Source organism: Pseudophryne corroboree, unplaced genomic scaffold, assembly GCF_028390025.1.
Source record: "Pseudophryne corroboree isolate aPseCor3 unplaced genomic scaffold, aPseCor3.hap2 scaffold_1926, whole genome shotgun sequence".
NCBI lineage: Eukaryota > Metazoa > Chordata > Amphibia > Anura > Myobatrachidae > Pseudophryne > Pseudophryne corroboree.
Genome location: NW_026968566.1, coordinates 25914 through 45755, shown reverse-complemented (window position 1 = coordinate 45755; position 19842 = coordinate 25914). Strand labels below are relative to the sequence as shown.

General features: G+C 49.3%; 1 protein-coding gene across 1 annotated transcript; it reads left to right on the top strand.

The window, feature by feature from the left end:
- Positions 1-548: 548 nt before the first annotated feature.
- LOC135004368 (uncharacterized) lies at positions 549-11354 on the top strand (the record flags this gene model as incomplete). Its single annotated transcript, XM_063951813.1, has 2 exons — positions 549-620; positions 10641-11354. Coding segments are annotated over 2 exons (786 nt in total), but the record flags the coding sequence as incomplete, so codon positions are not given.
- Between the last annotated feature and the right edge of the window lie 8488 nt (positions 11355-19842).

The following is a 19842-nucleotide window of genomic DNA, read 5'->3' as shown; positions in this document are numbered from 1 at the left end:
TGTCCTTACTGTGAAAAAAACTTTTTGCCTCCTCTAACCTAAGCGAGTGACCACGTGTCCTCTGTGCTGATCTTATAGAAAACAGGTCCCTTCCAAGCTCTGTGTATTGACCCCTTATATATTTGTAAATGTTGATCATGTCCCCTCTTAGTCTCCTCTTTTCCAATGTAAATATGCCTAGCCTTGCAAGCCTTTCCTCGTATTCCAGCGTCTCCATGCCCTTGATTAGTTTGGTCGCCCGCCTCTGAATCTTTTCTAGCTCCAGGATATGCTTTTTGTAATATGGTGCCCAAAATTGCACACAGTATTCAAGATGTGGCCTCACTAGTGATTTATAGAATGGGAGTATAATACTCTCGTCCCTAGCATCAATACCCCGTTTTATGCATGCTAATATCTAATTAGCCTTCTTTGCTGCACTCCTACTTTGGGTACTGCTGTTTAATTTGTTATCTATGTGAACCCCTAAGTCTTTTTCCAGTACAGAATTAGACGGGTGAGAGTCAGGAACATACGGTAACTCATTTCTTGCTCATTCCCTCTTTCAGGAGAAAAAGGGACAAGAATCTCAGAAGGGGCCGGAGATGGAAGTGGCCAAGCTGGACAAGCTGCTTTCTCTGGTCAGAGAGCCTGAGAAATGAGATTCCTGGGATCCACCGGATTACTCTGCTGATCCCACCAAGGGCTATCATCATTCTTATTGGCAATAAATGTGATATGTTTGCAACATGTGTGGAATATGTCTGATCGCAGTGATATACCGCCGGTATTCCTAGTAACAGGTGGCAGTGTCACTCCGCACATCCTTCCTGGTATGTGATCTAGAATAATGCTTCTTACTAATGTCTGCAACTGGGGTCCCTGCGCCCCGCGGGCAGGCAGCAGAGTGCACCCATAGGCAGGAACGACAATAAACAGCATGTATAATATATATATATATATATATATATATATATATATGTGTGTGTCCTCATCCACTGTAGCTGCAGCTGCGCCAAACATTGCTTCTCTGTGCACCAGGAAACGAGCGTCTTCTTCATGTGAATGTGCATATTAGTGCATGGGGAGTAATTAGAGATGCGACACTTGTATATCTGTGTGCGACACTTGTATATCTGTCTGAGTTGTAGTGCTACGATGCAGCAGCTGCAGCTCTTTTCATGTTCCGTTGCGCTTTGTGCACAGATTCATCGCACACAGTGCAGATTTGTCAGATTGTTTTATCACATCACATTGCGACTAAGAAGCGAATTTGTGATGAAGGTGCATATAACACGCCAGGCGTCTGCGGCACATGGAGGCTAGATGTACATACATGTCTAGGTAACTCTAATCTGGGAGATGACCCACACAAGACCAGTAATACTATAAACAGCCCAGTGACACTCAGTATAGGCCGAGCAGCCATCTGTAGAACACGCTGCTGAGCGAAGCGCACTGAGCCATACGGGGTGACAACGCAGACTGCGCATATCTCCTCCATCTTCCTCACCCTACCTTCATCTTATGCTCAGCTCCTGTGGTTCTTATTTCCACTGGCTGAAAGGCCTATTTGTAGCAGGGTGTCATTAGATATTCAGGAGCAGATTATAGGTTCTGTGCGGAGTTAGTGAGAAGGGTGGAGATGTAGGGAGAGGTGGGGAGAGTCTGGGGAAGGGAGATAGGAGAGTGGAAGCTACAGTATGTACTGTACCATCCAGAGCGTCTCTAGCTCTGCAGATCATTCCCCTCTACACCCTGCAGAGCATTTCACCCTTAGGACTGACTTAGATCAGTAGGTAGACGTGCACAGATGATGCAGTAGAATGAGGAGGGGGGGGGGGGGCTGCGTCTGGCGGATATCTACATCCTGCGCATGGGCCATAACAAGGAAATCACGGACTGCGCACGCTGCGTACCAGGCACATGCACATTCGGCGGGGTTTGCTAGTGATTGTCCATTGACGGAGCACTCTTATATTTCAGGGCAGTAACCGGGGCGGCGCCCCAGTGGACGCACAAAACGGATCCATTCCGGGGGGTTGTAGGTCGACATTCCTGCTTTTTCCTGTGGGTGGGACGCCTGTATTTGGCAGCGTTGGGTGGGCGCATGGTGACTGATGCGGGTGTAAGATCAGTGGGCAGGATGGTCTTACACATGGGGGCACGGTGTGAGTGGTGGGCTGCGCGCAGGGGCTGCTGATCAGCTTATCCACCATTAGTAACCTCTTTATCCTCATTCTATCTGTCATATGTTTCCTATAAGCTGCAGGTCCGGCTCTTCCTCAGACAGGAACGCTAGTGTGTCCGGATGTCAATGTTTACAGGAACTCAGATATTGCTGCGCGGTCACACAGCCAGAATCCCTTACTCCTGCTATGTATTATATAAAGCTACAGTATCAGCAGCCCGAGCTGGAGACTCTCACACAAACCCGGCTACGCGGTCTCCATGTTTTCCCCAGTTGCAGATGTTTTTATGCATTGAGGCGCTGCTACGTGATTGGTTGATTAGATGTTTACGTAAACATGCAGGTGTACATAACACAGTATGGCCGCTGAGTACTCATACTCACTGAGTACTGATACTCGCATCATTAAACGGTCACTTGTCTCACCGGTACGAGAATGTAAACGTAGCGGAACACTGGCTGCAGTTAGGCATGGCTCCCCCTAGGCCTGAGAGCATCAGAGGGCAGAACTGTCAGTGTGAGAGGACGCACAGCTAGCACCGAGGGGCGAATACCGTACAAAGGGGAGGTGGAGGAGAGAAACGGGCAAAAGAGAGAGAACAACCCGGCAACGCCGCGCTAAGCAGCTAGCGGCCACGGAATGACAGGCCCATAATTCTAGTAACCCATATACACTCATGTATCTCACCAACACAGGCCACCTGTATATCACACATACAACAGATTAAATGCATACCAAACAATACAATATTCTGCACAGTCCAACTATAACCCCTGTGTCACTATAGCAACATCTGTATCACTACAACTCCAAGTACACATACACAGGTACATTTACTAAGGTGGGAGTTTTAAAAAAAATAATAATGGTGGTGTTATCCATAGCAACCAATCAGATTCTATCTGTTATCTTCTAGAAGCAGCTAGATAAATATTAAGTAGACTCTGATTGGTTGCTATGAGCAATATCACCAGTTCTAAAAAGAACTCCCACCTTAGTAAATTTTCCCCACAGTATCACATTTGGTTTGTGACCTTGAGCTGGGTTCTTGGGCTGGGTTGGAGCTAGAGGAACGATGTGGGAAACTGGATGGTCTAAGATAGTTTCTACTCATGGAATATAATGGAAGTGTGAGGTTGATAGATGGTGGAATGGAATGGAACCGGAAAGCAAGAGTCCCTGGAATGGAACCGGAAAGCAAGAGTCCCCGGAATGGAACCGGAATGCTGGAGACAGTGGCATGGACCAGAATGCAGGAGACACTGCCATGGAACTGGATTGCAGGAGACACTGGCATGGACTTGGAATGTAGGAGACACTTGAGTGGAACCGGAATGCAGGAGTCACTGGAGTGGAACCGGAATGCGAAAGTCCCCGTAATGGAACCGGAATGCAGGAAACACTGGAATGGAACCGGAATCCAGGAGCCAGTAATGCGATAAGATGGAACGGCATTTTAAGTCTCTAGATGGGTAATCTGTAGGAGCTCATATGAAGCGTCTAAGCAGGCTAAACACAACGTTGCACTGGCGAATCTTGACTCACAAGGAAGTCCTTATATACCCCAGGCTATCCACATGGAGCTGTAGATAGTGCAGCAGGGGTGGCGCTTTCCTATTAACTAAAAGTGCCCATACGCCTAAAGATTCCAATCTGGCTGGTTGGAATGAAAATCTGGTAATGGATGGGAGCAAATGACAGCTGACTATTTGAAATGTCAACTGTCATTTGCTCCCATCAATGTCATTTGCTCCCATCCATTACCAGATTTTCATTCCAACCAGCCAGATTGGAAGATACATCTTTAGGTCTATGGGCACCTTTAGACACAGAGTGGTTACGCCAGTAAGTGATCCAGCGAGAGAACATAACGCAATTTGTGACACGTAGACATAGTATACAGCCCTCTGCGTGTCAGAATGTAGGAGAGAGGTGATATTCTTCGTGCTCTCAGCACTGTCGGTTTGACAGGTGTACCGCCCCAGTCAACCTCCCCACCTGCCACTGTCCCCGGAGCAGGATCACAGCTGTTACTGTGTATCCTCCACGATAGGTGCATGTGCTCCGCAGCTGATACTGGAGGCATGGAAGACCTTCTGAGAATGGGATCTCTCCCTCATAGGGCAGTCTGGCTGGGGTGGGGGGTGGGGCGTACGGAGACCCAGAAGTGGAAGGCAGCACTGTCTTTCAGGTGGTCGTGGCAGGTGGTTACTGGAGAGGGTGCGAGGGAGAGTATCTGACAAGGTCATAGAAAGACATAGGAGCTGGCGAGACAATGGGGCACAGTGCAGAGATATGGTGTGCCGGGTGTGGGGCGGTGAGGCAGGAACTCAGCCTCCCTGCAGCATTTGGGGCAGACTGTAGGGTAAAGACGGGTGAAGGTTGGTCAGGTAACAAAACACTGTCTGTCCTCATTCCATTGCAGGGTTCTCCACTTCATCCTACAAGCACCACCAGCAGGCCAGGTTTTGCGGATTTCCTTAATCATGCACAGGATCTACTGTATGTTGCTGGGTCAGAAATGATCCCACCTGCTTCCACAAAGAGATCCACAAAACATGGCCTGTTGGCAGTATGAGTGTGGGTTGGTGGTAAGAATCACTGATGTATTGCACCTTTGGCGGTACTTCCCTATCTGGTATTCCCTATGACCTCATTATCCGGCAGGTCCGACCTCACCAAGTCTTCAGAATCTCATATACGTGGTATGTAGCTGGTAAGAGGATAAATGCCACACATCATTAATGGTATTTTCCTGGTATTTATTTTTTGGTTTAATAACCACAATGAAAAGAATTCCATGTACTAAATAGTAAGGATGCCCCAAATCTAAAATTCACTTCTATAAATTCTGAAAGATAAGAATGTTAGTAAGTCAGGATATGGTGAATTTATTCTGCTGATGGAAATCTAAATCTTCTTGGTCACAGTTTTGTTAATAATGAGCTTTTGGCTTGATCCTTCCGGTTGCTCAGAAACCCCCCTCCTCTTGACCAGCAGCTAAAATTCTAATAGCAATAGTGCATAATACAATTACTAGAGATGCTGCCACAGCATGCCGTTTAAGGGACACAGCTGAGCTGCTGCACATGCCCCATGGTAGCTGTGTGTGTGGATCTGGGCCCTCAATCATTGCACTGGACCACAGAGCAGCTGCCAGGAAGAAGAGACAGGAGCCTTTCCATGAGGTGGGAGAATGTGAGCTCAGGAAGTGCAGTCACAGTATGTATCCTACTGGTTCTATTGTGTTTGTGTATTTATTATGGGATGTTTAACCTTTTCCTGACCACTTATTTTATTTATACTAGTTTAATATGTTTGATACAGCCTATAGTTGTATAGACCATCTATAGTATTAAATATTAACACTATATTCCATACAATATCCAGTGTATAAAAAGACCAATGTGCACAGTAATGTGCAGGGTCTGTACGGGGTTCTTCTACTGCTCCCCCAGACTTCCGCACTTGTTCCAGTGTTAGACAAAGTGGGAGATTGTTGGTTGCATTTGGAAACCCCTCTCTAGAAATCCTGCGTTTGCCACTGTACATATACTATCAGAATGAGCCGTCTCTTACCATAGATGCAACCAGAGCTCTCATCCTCTCCCACCTTGAGTCATTGCAACCTCCTACTCTCTAGCTTTCCCATCATCTATCCCCAGCTTCACCTCAGAATAATCTCTGACTGCACCACATCCATCTGCTGCACCACTTCACCAATCCTTATACTGGCTCCTATCTTCCAGAATCCATTACCTACAAAGATCTCAACAATCTCTCCTATACATCTCAAATCTCCCTGCTAAATCTACCCATAACGGGTCTCTCGTCTCATCCTGGTAACCACCATCAAATATCTTAATAAATCTTAAATGTAGTATTTGTGGAGGTTGATGAAGTTAGGTGCCCATACTACTGTATGCAGACTCCAGTCCAGATCAGTAGTGAAAGGTAATTATCTCCTTAGGTGAATGGCCCTGAGACTTTTAGCTTATACAAAAGTAGGTTAAAATATTTGCAGAAATTAAGGGATAATGAATAGACCCCTTTAATACATGGACATTCATAGCATTTGTCCCTGACTCAAGGCGACGTCCTGTGATCATAAGGCACCACAAAGGTTCCACAGTGCCTAACAAAGTACATAAATAAATGTGCAAGACAAGAAAACAGAAACTGAGGATTAGATGCCGTTGTAGGGAGTATGGAGTAGATGATGGTCCTAGTAAGAGAAGGGAAAGTCCTTGAGGGGAGAGTGCCCAGCTTGTGAGAGCTTACATTCTAAAGGGGAGGGACAGAAAGATGGATGTCACAGATGGAGTAGACAGTGAGTGGGGAGCAGAGGGTTAGGATGAGCGATGGCTGGGTTTGATGAAGTGGGTCTTGCGAGTCCATTTGAAGTTTTGTAGAGAGGTGGAGAGTCTGAGGGGGAGAGTTCCAGAGATAGGGAGCAGCACATACAAAATATTGGGAGGTAGGAGTGGGAGGAAGTAATCAGTAGACAGGAGAGTTGGCGTGCATTAGTGAAGCGAGGAGGATGGGTGTAAAGGGAGATAAGGTCAGACATGTAAATGGGAGAGTAGTGGGTGAGGGCTTTGTGAGTGTGAGAAGTTTGAATTGGATTCTGAAAGGAAAGGGAGCCAGTGAAGGGCTTGTAGGAGAGGGAAGGTGGATGTAGGACATTTGGAGAGGAAGCCAGGCTGTCACATCGAGGACAGATTGTAGTGGAGAGAGGAGGACGCTAGGGAGGCCAGATAGATAGGAGATTACAGAAGTCCAATCTGGAAATGACCAGTGAGTGGATAAGGTTCTTAGTAGCATCTGGAGTTAGCAAGAGTCTGATCCTGGAGATATTTCTGAGATGGACACAGCAGGACTATGAGAGGTGCTGAATGTGTGGATTGAGGAGAGGGAGGATTACTCCAAGACACACACTTGGGGGCTAGAGGAGATACAGTAGTAGTGCCATCAATAGATAATGAAATTGTGGGAGATCAGGTTCTGCGGGAGGGTGGGAAGATGATCAGCTCAGTCTTAGACATGTAAAGTGTAAAAAAGCGCTGGGACATCCCGGAAGAGATAGCAGAGACGGTTGGAGATACGAGTGAGGAGAGCGGGGGAGAGGTCAGGGGAGGAAAGGTAGATTTGAGTATCATCAGCATAGAGATGATATTGGAGGTAATGAGGATGTATAGAGAGATAGGAGAGGACCAAGAACAGAACCTTGGGGGACACCTACTGTTAGTGGAAATGTTTGTTTGGGGGGGTGGAGTCATAAGAGGAGACAGAGAAGAAACAGGGTGGTTTGACATAGACCAAGGGAGTGAAGGATCTGCCGCAGAAGAGGGTGGTCAACAGTGTCAAGAGCAAGAGAGCTCGAGGAGAATAAGCAGAGAGTAGTGACCCTTAGATTTGTCAGCAAGGAGGTCATTGCTGACTTTTGCAAGGGCAGTTTCAGTGGAGTAAAGAGGTTGGAAGCCAGACTGAAATGGGTCTTGCAGTGAGGCGGTTATGGACAATACGCTCAAGGAGTTTGGAGGAAAAAGGCAGGAGAGAGATTGGTCGATAGTTGGAGAGGGTGTTAGAATCAAGGGTAGATTTTTTTATGACTAATGGCATGTCTGAAGGCAGAGGGGACAATGCCTGATGAGAGGGTGAGGTTGAGGGGGTGAGCAAGATGGGAACAGGCAGAAGTAGAGAGATAGTGGAGGAGGGAGGGGATAGGGTCAGCTGGTGGTGGTGGGGACCGGATAAGGGTCATCACTTCCTCTCCAGATAGAGGGGAAAGATGGATGGGATAGGGTGGTCAGGGAAAGGAGAGGGGTGGCTTGTTGAGGGTCGGATGGGTTGTGATGTCCTGATGTACAGTATGGAGTTAATTTTGGATGTGAAATAGGTGGCAAAGTCAATGGTAGAGAGTGAGGCGGGGAATCAAGGTTTGGGTGGGCAGAGGAGGGAGTTGAAAGTGGCAAGGAGACACAGGGAGTTTAAAGATTGCATTATTTGGCCAGGAGCCCCGTTACATCATTGTGTCAGACGTTTGGGTGATATCCATGTATTGTGTATCTGTGTGCTGTGAGGGTCCATCTTCCTGGAAGAAGTCACTACATCTCATCTCACACAGTGTAGGACGCAGACAGTATACAACCTTCCTAAGACTGTACAGAGCTGCAGGACCAGCGATGGCTCTTATTGCCTAACATGTTACATAAATGGGGACATTGTGAGATAACTAGTAATAGTATGTGTAGCGTGGCCACTGTGGCTAATAACACTGGTTATTGTCTTTCCTTAGTGTCTGTTTTATACATCTGACCCAATCACCAGGACTAGAGAGAACTGGAATCCCCCTTATGCATGGTCAGTACTTTCCCAGTGATGACATCACCATCCGGTCAGTACTGTCCCAGTGATGACATCACCGGACTGGTAGAGTCTGTACCTGACAGGTGCGCGAGGGTGGAGTGTTTCTGGACAGTAACGTTCTGTCCAGGACATTTTGATGGACCCAATCCCTGTCCCCAATCAGGACCTTAACACCCACATGGGTGGTAATTTGGGAAAAGCAAATTAAAGGGAAGGCTGAGAGGGTTTTATGACCCTGAAAGACTTGAAGTTGAGTTTCTGCCAAGTCCACATCGCTGTGCGGGGAGACAGGATCAGCAGGTTTAACACCACCTACAATCAGCGACTTCCCTCTCAATGGTACCTTCACTATCCAGTGGGTAGGTGATTTTAAACTCCATGCAGAGTGGCTTACTGATAGGGGGCAGACTAGATGGGCCAAGTGGTTCTCATCTGCCATCAAATGATGTTTCTAGAGGTCTCTCATAGTCTGGTAATACTTCCATTTATTGTTTTTATATGGTGACTTCATGTGACATGTACACTCTAGGCATCGTATCTTGCCATTGTCTTTCCTGCGTATAAGCGACACTAAGGCACACATAAACCATGTTCCGTCACATGCACTGTGACCCTAGAAGACCCTTTCACAGCAGCCAGCCTCTCCTCTCCCCTAGTAACTCATGTATCCCGGCTCAGGTTCTAGATAACACGAGGTGACTAGCGCTTACAGCGCCGTGCATTGTTTCCACTCCGGCCCAACCTGTTTCTGGGCTAGTTTTCTAGATAAGAATGCCGAGTATTGTATCTCATCAAGAAAACAATACAAATATTTATTATTCCTAATTTCATCCATTTAATCCTCCCGGTTTCCGGTTTCCGGATTACAGTTCAGGGCATGAGGAGTTAATGAGGATTTCTGCTGAATGAACGGAATAAATCGCTGCTGTGAAGTTGCTGCATCTGCAGAGCAGACGAGTCTCTTCCTGCTGGATACACAGCTCCCACTGGCTGGCCCCCTGGGCCGAGGCACAGCTTCTCTCTAATCCCGCCCCATGCTCATTGTGCTTCTCACTATCTCTGTGTGATCATCTTCCCTAACACGTTCTCTGTGTGTCCCCGGCATCATTCTGGATCATGTGGCATCAAACTTACCACCAACAGCCACTGCGTGGAGAATCTGCTGTTCAGTGCAACACGCACGGGGCAGATTTACTAAAGCTTCTGGAGCAGACAAGTGGTGGTGTTGCCCATAGTAACCAATAGAATTCTAGCTATCGTTCCTCAACTGCAGTTTCCCAAACTCAGTCCTCCAGGCACCCTAACGGTCCAGGTTTTAGGATAACCATGCACAGGTGACTTAGTTCCTCAGTCAATTTGATTTAACAATCTGTGCTCAGCTATGGATATCCTAAAAACCTGGACTGTCAGGGTGCCTTGAGGACTGTGTTTAGGAACCACTGACCTATTACATTCTAGAAAATGACAGACAGACTCTAATAGGTTGCTGTGGGCAACAACACATCTGTTTTAGAAGCTTTGGAAATTGACACTGCAGTGTGGGAACAATTATCCAGCTCTGTCTTTATTAACAAAAATAAACAAATCAGGATGGGATATAAAACTACTTCCCATCCTGCATCACTTTATCACTGGGGATTAGATTAGTTCTATGGGGTGTGGGGGGACTGTTACTTGACCTGTTAGGCTGCTTAGAATATCCATCAATGCATAACTGCAGACACCTGCCAGGAGCCTCCATCTAACCCTACCTGCCAGGTGCCTCCCAAGCCTCTATACAACGCTACCTGCTAGGAGCCTCCCAAGCCTCCATCCAACCCTACCTGCCAGCAGCCTCCATCCAACCGTACCTGCCAGGTGCCTCCCAAGCCTCCATCCAACCGTACCTGCCAGGAGCCTCCCAAGCCTCCATCCAACCCTACCTGCCAGCAGCCTCCATCCAACCGTACCTGCCAGATGCATCCCAAGCCTCCAACCAACACTACCTGCCAGGAGCCTCCCAAGCCTCTATACAACGCTACCTGATAGGAACCTCCCAAGCCTCCATCTAACCCTACCTGCCAGGTGCCTCCCAAGCCTCTATACAACGCTACATGCTAGGAGCCTCCCAAGCCTCCATCCAACCCTACCTGCCAGCAGCCTCCATCCAACCGTACCTGCCAGGTGCATCCCAAGCCTCCATCCAACGCTACCTGCAAGGAGCCTCCCAAGCCTTCATCCAATGCTACCTGCCAGGAGCCTCCATCCAACCCTACCTGCCGGGTGCATCCCAAGCTTCCATCCAACCCTACCTGCCAGGAGCCTCCATCCAACCCTACCTTCCAGGTTAATGCCAAGTCTCCATCCAATGCTACCTGCCAGGAGCCTCCCAAGCTCCCATCCAACCCTACCTGCCAGGAGCCTCCCAAGCTCCCAACTAATGCTACTTGCCAGGACCTTTCCAAGCCTCCATCCAATGCTACCTGCCAGGAGCCTCCCAAGCTCCCATCCAACCCTACCTGCCAGGAGCCTCACAAGCTCCCAACTAATGCTACTTGCCAGGACCTTTCCAAGCCTCCATCCAATGCTACCTGTCAGGAGCTTCCCAAGCCACCATCCAACACTACCTGCCAGGAGCCTCCCATACCGCCATCCAACCCTACCTGCCAGGAGCCTCCCATACCGCCATCCAACCCTACCTGCCAGGAGCCTCCCAAGCCTCCATCCAACCCTACCTGCCAGGAGCCTCCCAAGCCTCCATCTAACGCTACCTGCCAGGAGCCTCCCAAGCCTCCATCCACTGCTGCCAGACACCGGGGGTCCGGGTGGAGATGATGAGTTGCAGGGAGGAATCTGCTCCTTATTATCTTTAATAAAGACTTTGCATAAAAACAATATATTCAACATTGCAGAACTGTGATGGAACATTGGGGAAATGTAGCCGGAATTGCAGAACAAAAGTCACAACTGTAAAGTATCTGTTTAATAAATAATTGATACATGATACAAAGTGTGACAGGTTATTATACGCAGTCTGGTTACTTTAAGGTGCAGAGTAAAGTTTCAGCTACAAAACACGTCTTAGTGAAAGGTCAGTGTCTCCTCTTGCTGCAAATTCCCAGCCCCGTTCCTGGTCCTCTTCCAACATCTAATTCATTCCACTCCTTTTCACAGGAATCCATCCTAATGTTAACCCTACCTCCCCTCACACCCATATATCTTCCCTAAGGCAAATGGAGACCTCGGGTGGCCCAAATCTATGGGTGGCAGAGAAGACACCCGCCTGGCCAGTCCCCCCACTCCAGAGTAACTGATTGCAGAAGTCCCTATGCTGCCAATGCAGGGGCTGTAGGAGGAAGCTAGGTCGTTGCTGTGCACCGATCACCCAGCCATCCCTGATCCAGGAGTGCCGTTACTGGTGGACAGACAGGATGGGGTGTTGGAGGAGGTAGGTGGCACTGCATTATCATAGTGAGGAGAGCACCACACCGGATAGCTCTCATTATTGCTGTAGGTTCCTGACGATAAAATATCTACAGTAAGTCTTACATGTATTATCCGCGCTCCCCACCGCCACCCTGGAGGCTGACCTAGCTACATGGGGATCTGTGAGTCACACTGGGAGAATTCTGTGGGTCCCAACAGACATATAACAGTGGAGATTCGGTCTGCATGCTGAGTCTGGTGACCCCATTACAGGTCCAGCAAGACTCCGAGCCAGACATCCATTGTGCAGAGTGATTATTAGTGGTATGTGCTACCTAGCCCTCACACCCCTCCGAGCCCCGGCCCACTGACCCTGCCAGAGCGCGTGTTTAGTTGCTACAAATGACATCTGGGACAGGTCTCTACTACAGCTCTCCGGGCCGTGCTCTGTATGTACTGACCAGGCCGGCAGCAGGGCCGACTGACTACAGTGCACTACAGGTCCAGGACATGAAGCCATGCGGCCCTGCGCTATGACCAGTGACAGTGGCATCGTCACTCCCCGGAATTCAGGCCACAGGAGGTTATAGGAAGGAAGACATAACGGCGATGCATTAAGAGCTCTGTATACGGGTTGCATTTCTCTGACCTATTGCATCTACAGGGATGGGTCATAACTCACTTCCCTCCCAACGTCGGTGCAGAGCGGGGAGAAGACTCTGCTCCTGGTGCCCTCAGCGAAGCTACAAAACGTGCAGGCCTCGGAGTGTGCATTGTGCTACATAGTGCAGTGACGGCTATTCCGGAATAGTGCAACGCTAACGCCGCGCTCTGCAGACGCAGGAATCTCAGCTCACGGCTTCAGGAGGTACTTTTCCTCATTTCTGATCTCCGAATCCGGCGAGGGTATGGAGTTCGGGCAGGACGGGGTCTGGCAGGCCTTACACAGAATGAGGAAGAGAATCAGGATCAGTAATGCAATCATACAGTTAAATGAGATGGCCACAACTGCGCCGGTTGACAGTCCAGAACCCATCGCAGGCGGGAGCCGACCCTGGAGAAGGCAGGTCTGGTGGCAGAGGGGACGTGAGACGTGAATACGGCCTTGTACACCTGGGAGGTGCTCTCTGCTCCCCGAGATACAGTAATAAAATCACTGGTTTATCACTTCCTTATGCCTTCTCCAGGTTAATACATCTACCCCAATGTCTGTTACTATCTACGGGAAACCATCGCCAAACCTGACCGCAATTCAGCTCCGGCCCTGCCGGTTGCCAGGGGCTCCATCTCCAGTAATAATCCTGAGTGACATCCACTGGACGTGGGGAAGCTGGACACACTTTGTGTGAGTCTCACAGTGTCTTCGGAGCAGTGGTGTGGAGCCAGAGAGCCGCACTGGTCACCCGTGGAATCCGACAGAACTAGTGCAAGGATGTATCCTCAGTGACGCCGCCGTGCCCCAACACTCCGGCTCAGGGCAGAGCGCCTCCAGCGTGTCCGCTATTCTGGGAAAAGAAAGAAAGAGCTCATTATAATTTTATGAATTAGCCAAGTCCACTGTCACAGCCACCAACGCCCCTAATTTCTAGGGGCAACCCAGGACACTATTACATATATCCTTCATAATGAATGCAATTCCCACTATCTACTGTAATTCCTCACTGTATACTAGCCACCAGGGCGGGTCCTCAGTGTATACTAGCCACCAGGGCGGGTCCTCACTATATAATAGCCACTAGGGTGGGTCCTCACTGTATACTAGCCACCAGGGCGGTCCTCACTGTATACTAGCCACCGTGGGGGGGGGGTTCCTCACTGTATACTAGGCACCAGGAGGAGGTCCTCACTGCATATAAGCCACCAGGGGGAGGTCCTCACCGCATACAAGCCACCAGGGGGGTCCTCATTGTATACCAGGCACCAGGATGGTTAGGGTCCTCACTGTATACTAGACATCAGGGGGAGGTCCTCACTGTATATTAACCATCAAGGGGGGGGGGGGGGGTACTCACTGTACACTAGCCACCAGGGGTGGGGTCCTCACTGTATACAAGCCACCAGGGGGAGGTCCTCACTGTATACAAGCTGCCAGGGGGAGGTCCTCACTATATACTAGGCACCAGGATGGTGAGGGTCCTCACTGTATACTAGCCACCAGGGGGAGGTCCTCACTGCATACAAGCCACCGGGGGGGGGGGCGTTCCTCACTGTATACTAGCCACCAGGGGGAGGTCCTCACTGCATACAAGCCACCAGGGGGGTCCTCGTATACTAGGCACCAGGATGGTGAGGGTCCTCACTGTATACTAGACATCAGGGGGAGGTCCTCACTGTATATTAACCATCAGGGGGGGTCCTCACTGTATACTAGCCACCAGCGGTGGGGTCCTCACTGTATACAAGCCACCAGGGGGGTCCTCACTGCATTCAAGCCACCGGGTGGGGGGGGGGGGGGGGGGGGCGTTCCTCACTGTATACTAGGCACCAGGATGGGGAGGGTCCTCACTGTATACTAGGCACCAGGGGGAGGTCCTCACTGCATACAAGCCACCAGGGGGGTCCTCGTATACTAGGCACCAGGATGGTGAGGGTCCTCACTGTATACTAGACATCAAGGGGAGGTCCTCACTGTATATTAACCATCAGGGGGGGTCCTCACTGTATACTAGCCACCAGCGGTGGGGTCCTCACTGTATACAAGCCACCAGGGGGGTCCTCACTGTATACAAGCCATCGGGGGGGGGGGGGGGGTCCTCACTATATACTAGGCACCAGGGGGAGGTCCTCACTGCATACAAGCCACAATGGAGAGGTCCTCACTGCATACAAGCCACCAGGGGGGGTCCTCACTGTATACTAGGCACCAGGATGGTGAGGGTCCTCACTGTATACTAGCCACCAGGGGGAGGTCCTCACTGCATACAAGCCACCAGGGGGGGTGACGTTCCTCACTGTATACTAGGCACCAGGATGGGGAGGGTCCTCACTGTATACTAGCCACCAGGGGGAGGTCCTCATTTTATACTAGCCACCTGGGAGGGGGGCTCACTTTATACTAACCACCGAGAAGGGGGCCCTAACTGTATACTAGCCACCAGGGGGAGGTCCGCACTGTATACTAGCCACCAGGGGAGGTGGGGGGCTCACTGTATACTAGCCATCGAGAAGGGGGTCCTAACTTTATACAAGCCAACAGGGGGGTCCTCTCTGTATACTAACGACCAGTGGTCCTCACTGTATACTAGTCACCGGGAAAGTTTTCCCCACTGTACAAGCCAACAGGGGGGTCCTCACTGTATACTAGCCACCAACGGGAGGGGGTAATCCTCACTGTATACTAGCCGCCGAGAGGGGAGGGGGGTGGTTCTCATGGGTCTGGGACTCCAGGTCGACAACAAAAAGGTCGACACACCTTAGGTCGACGTCAATTGGTCGACACACCTTAGGTCGACATGGACAAAAGGTCAACAGGAACAAGGTCGACATAGAAAAAGGTCGATATGAGTTTTTTATGTGTTCTTCGTAGAGTGACCGGGAACCCCAATTAGTGCACCGCGTCCCCTCGCATGGCTCGCTTCGCTCGCTATGCTTCAGGCATGGTGCCTTCGCTCCGCTCCGCACAGATTACCGTCCCAATCGTAGTCCACGTGGATCGTTAAGTATGAAAAGGTTCCAAAAAAGAAAAAATTTGTGAAAAACTCATGTCGACTTTTTTCCCATGCCGACCTTGTCCCTGTCCACCTTTTGTCCATGTCGACCTTTTGCCCATGTCGACCTAAGGTGTGTCGACCAATTGGCGTCGACCTAAGGTGTGTCGACCTTTTTGTTGTCGACCTGGAGTCCGGATACCGGTTCTCATATATACTAGCCACCAGGGGGGGAGAGGTCCATAGTGTATACAAAATAATAGCCACTAGAATGAGCTATGCATTGGCCTTCTGTATAATGGTCATTAGATGTATAACTAGCTGGGTATGATACACTGGGCACTGTTGGGTATAATACACTGGACAATGCTGGGTATAATACGCTGGGCACCACTGGGTATAATACACTGGATACCGCTGGGTATAATACACTGGTCATCGCTGGGTATAATACACTGGTCATCGCTGGGTATAATACACAGGATACCGCTGGGTATAATACACTGGATACCGCTGGGTATAATACACTGGTCACCGCTGGGTATAATACACTGGATACCGCTGCGTATAATACACTGGGCACCGCTGGGTATAATACACTGGATACCGCTGGGTATAATACACTGGGCACCGCTGGGTATAATACACTGGGCACCGCAAGGTATAATATGCTGGTCACTGCTGGGTATAATGTGCTGGACATCGCTGAGTAAAATATGCTGGACACTGCTGGGTAAAATACACTGGTCACCGCTGGGTATAATACACTGGTCACCGCTGGGTATAATACACTGGGCACCGCTGCGTATAATACACTGGATACCGCTGGGTATAATACACTGGGCACCGCTGCGTATAATACACTGGATACCGCTGGGTATAATACACTGGATACCGCTGGGTATAATACACTGGTCACCGCTGGGTATAATACACTGGGCACCACTGGGTATAATACACTGGGCACCGTTGCGTATAATACACTGGGCACCGTTGGGTATAATACACTGGACACTGCTGCGTATAATACACTGGGCACTGCTGGGTATAATACACTGGGCACCACTGGGTATAATACACTGGGCAACGTTGCGTATAATACACTGGGCACCGTTGGGTATAATACACTGGACACTGCTGCGTATAATACACTGGGCACCGCTGGGTATAATACACTGGGCACCGCTGGGTATAATACACTGGGCACCGCTCCGCTGGGTATAATACACTGGGCACCGCTGGGTATAATACACTGGGGACCGTTGCGTATAATACACTGGGCACCGTTGGGTATAATACACTGGATACTGCTGGGTATAATACACTAGGCACCGCTGCATATAATACACTGGGCACCGTTGGGTATAATACACTGGACACTGCTGGGTATAATACACTGGGCACCGCTGGGTATAATACACTGGGCACCGCTGGGTATAATACACTGGATACCGCTGGGTATAATACACTGGACACTGCTGGGTATAATACACTGGGCACCGCTGGGTATAATACACTGGGCACCGCTTGGTATAATACACTGGGCACCGCAAGGTATAATATGCTGGTCACTGCTGGGTATAATGTGCTGGACATCGCTGAGTATAATATGCTGGACACTGCTGGGTATAATACACTGGTCACTGCTGGGTATAATACACTGGTCACTGCTGGGTATAATACACTGGGCACCGCTAGGTATAATATGCTGGGCACCGTTGGGTATAATATGCTGGTCACTGCTGGGTATAATACGCTGGACACCGCTGGGTATAATACACTGGGCACCGCTAGGTATAATATGCTGGACACTGCTGGGTATAATACACTGGTCACTGCTGGGTATAATACACTGGTCACTGCTGGGTATAATACACTGGGCACCTCTAGGTATAATATGCTGGTCACTGCTGGGTATAATATGCTGGTCACTGCTGGGTATAATATGCTGGGCACCGCTAGGTATAATATGCTGGACACCGCTGGGTATAATATGCTGCACATTGCTGGGTATAATATGCTGGGCACCGTTGGGTATAATATGCTGGTCACTGATGGTCATATTATGCTGGGCACTGCTGGGTATAATATGCTGCACATCGATGGGTATAATATGCTGGGCACCGTTAGGTAAAATATGCTGGGCACCGCTAGGTATAATATGCTGGACACCGCTGGGTATAATATGCTGCACATTGCTGGGTATAATATGCTGGGCACCGTTGGGTATAATATGCTGGCCACTGCTGGATATAATATGCTGGGCACTGCTGGGTATAATATGCTGCACATCGATGTGTATAATATGCTGGGCACCGTTGGGTATAATACACTGGTCACTGCTGGGTATAATACACTGGGCACCGCTAGGTATAATATGCTGGACACCGCTGGTTATAATATGCTGCACATTGCTGGGTATAATATGCTGGGCACCGTTGGGTATAATATGCTGGTCACTGCTGGATATAATAAGCTGGGCACTGCTGGGTATAATATGCTGCACACCGTTGGGTATAATATGCTGGTCACCGCTGGGTATAATACACTGGGCACCGTTGGGTATAATATGCTGGTCACTGCTGGGTATAATACACTGGGCACCGTTGGGTATAATATGCTGGTCACCGCTGGGTATAATACACTGGGCACCATTGGGTATAATATGCTGGGCACTGCTGGGTATAATATGCTGCACATCGATGGGTATAATACGCTGGAAATCGCTGTGTATAATATGCTGCACATCGATGGGTATAATATGCTGGGCACTGCTGGGTATGATACACTGGTCACCGCTGGCTTAAGCAACATGTGGCTATCTAGTTACTGTAAAACTGCATGTCCCAGCATGCCCTGCCAGCCCATACGGAGCCTCATATAATACACTTCTCTATGGAAATGCCCATCACTGTATCACACATTACACAGACGCCCATCACTGTATCACACATTACACAGACGCCCATCACTGTATCACACATTACACAGACGCGCCCATCACTGTATCACACATTACACAGACGCGCCCATCACTGTATCACACATTACACAGACGCGCCCATCACTGTATCACACACTACACAGACACGTTACACAGACACGCCCATCACTGTATCACAAATTACACAGACGCGCCCATCACTGTATCACACGTTACACAGACACGCCCATCACTGTATCACACATTACACAGACGAGCCCATCACTGTATCACACGTTACACAGACACGCCCATCACTGTATAACACGTTACACAGACACGCCCATCACTGTATCACACATTACACAGACGCGCCCATCACTGTATCACACGTTACACAGACGCGCCATCACTGTATCACACATTACACAGACGCGCCCATCACTGTATCACACATTAAACAGAAGCGCCCATCACTGTATCACACATTACACAGATGCGCCCATCACTGTATCACACATTACACAGACGCGCCCATCACTGTATCACACATTACACAGACGCTCCCATCACTGTATCACACATTACACAGACATGCCCATCACTGTATTACACGTTACACAGACGCGCCCATCACTGTATCACACGTTACACAGACACGCCCATCACTGTATCACACGTTACACAGACACGCCCATCACTGTATCACACGTTACACAGACGCCCCATCACTGTATCACACGTTACACAGACACGCCCATCACTGTATCACACATTACACAGACACGCCCATCACTATATCACACGTTACACAGACACGCCCATCACTGTATCACACATTACACAGACGCCCATCACTGTATCACACATTACACAGACGCTCATTACTGTATTACACGCTACACAGACGCTCCCATTACTGTATCACACGTTACACAGACGCCCATCACTGTATCACACATTACACAGACGCGCCCATCACTGTATCACACATTACACAGATGCCCATCACTGTATCACACGTTACACAGACGCCCATCACTGTATCACACGTTACACAGACGCCCCATCAGTGTATCACACGTTACACAGACGCCCATCACTGTATCACACGTTACACAGACACCCATCACTGTATCACACGTTACACAGACACCCATCACTGTATCACACGTTACACAGACGCCCATCACTATATCACACGTTACACAGACGCGCCCATCACTGTATCACACGTTAAACAGACGCCCATCACTGTATCACACGTTACACAGACACCATCACTGTATCACACGTTACACAGACACGCCCATCACTGTAACACACG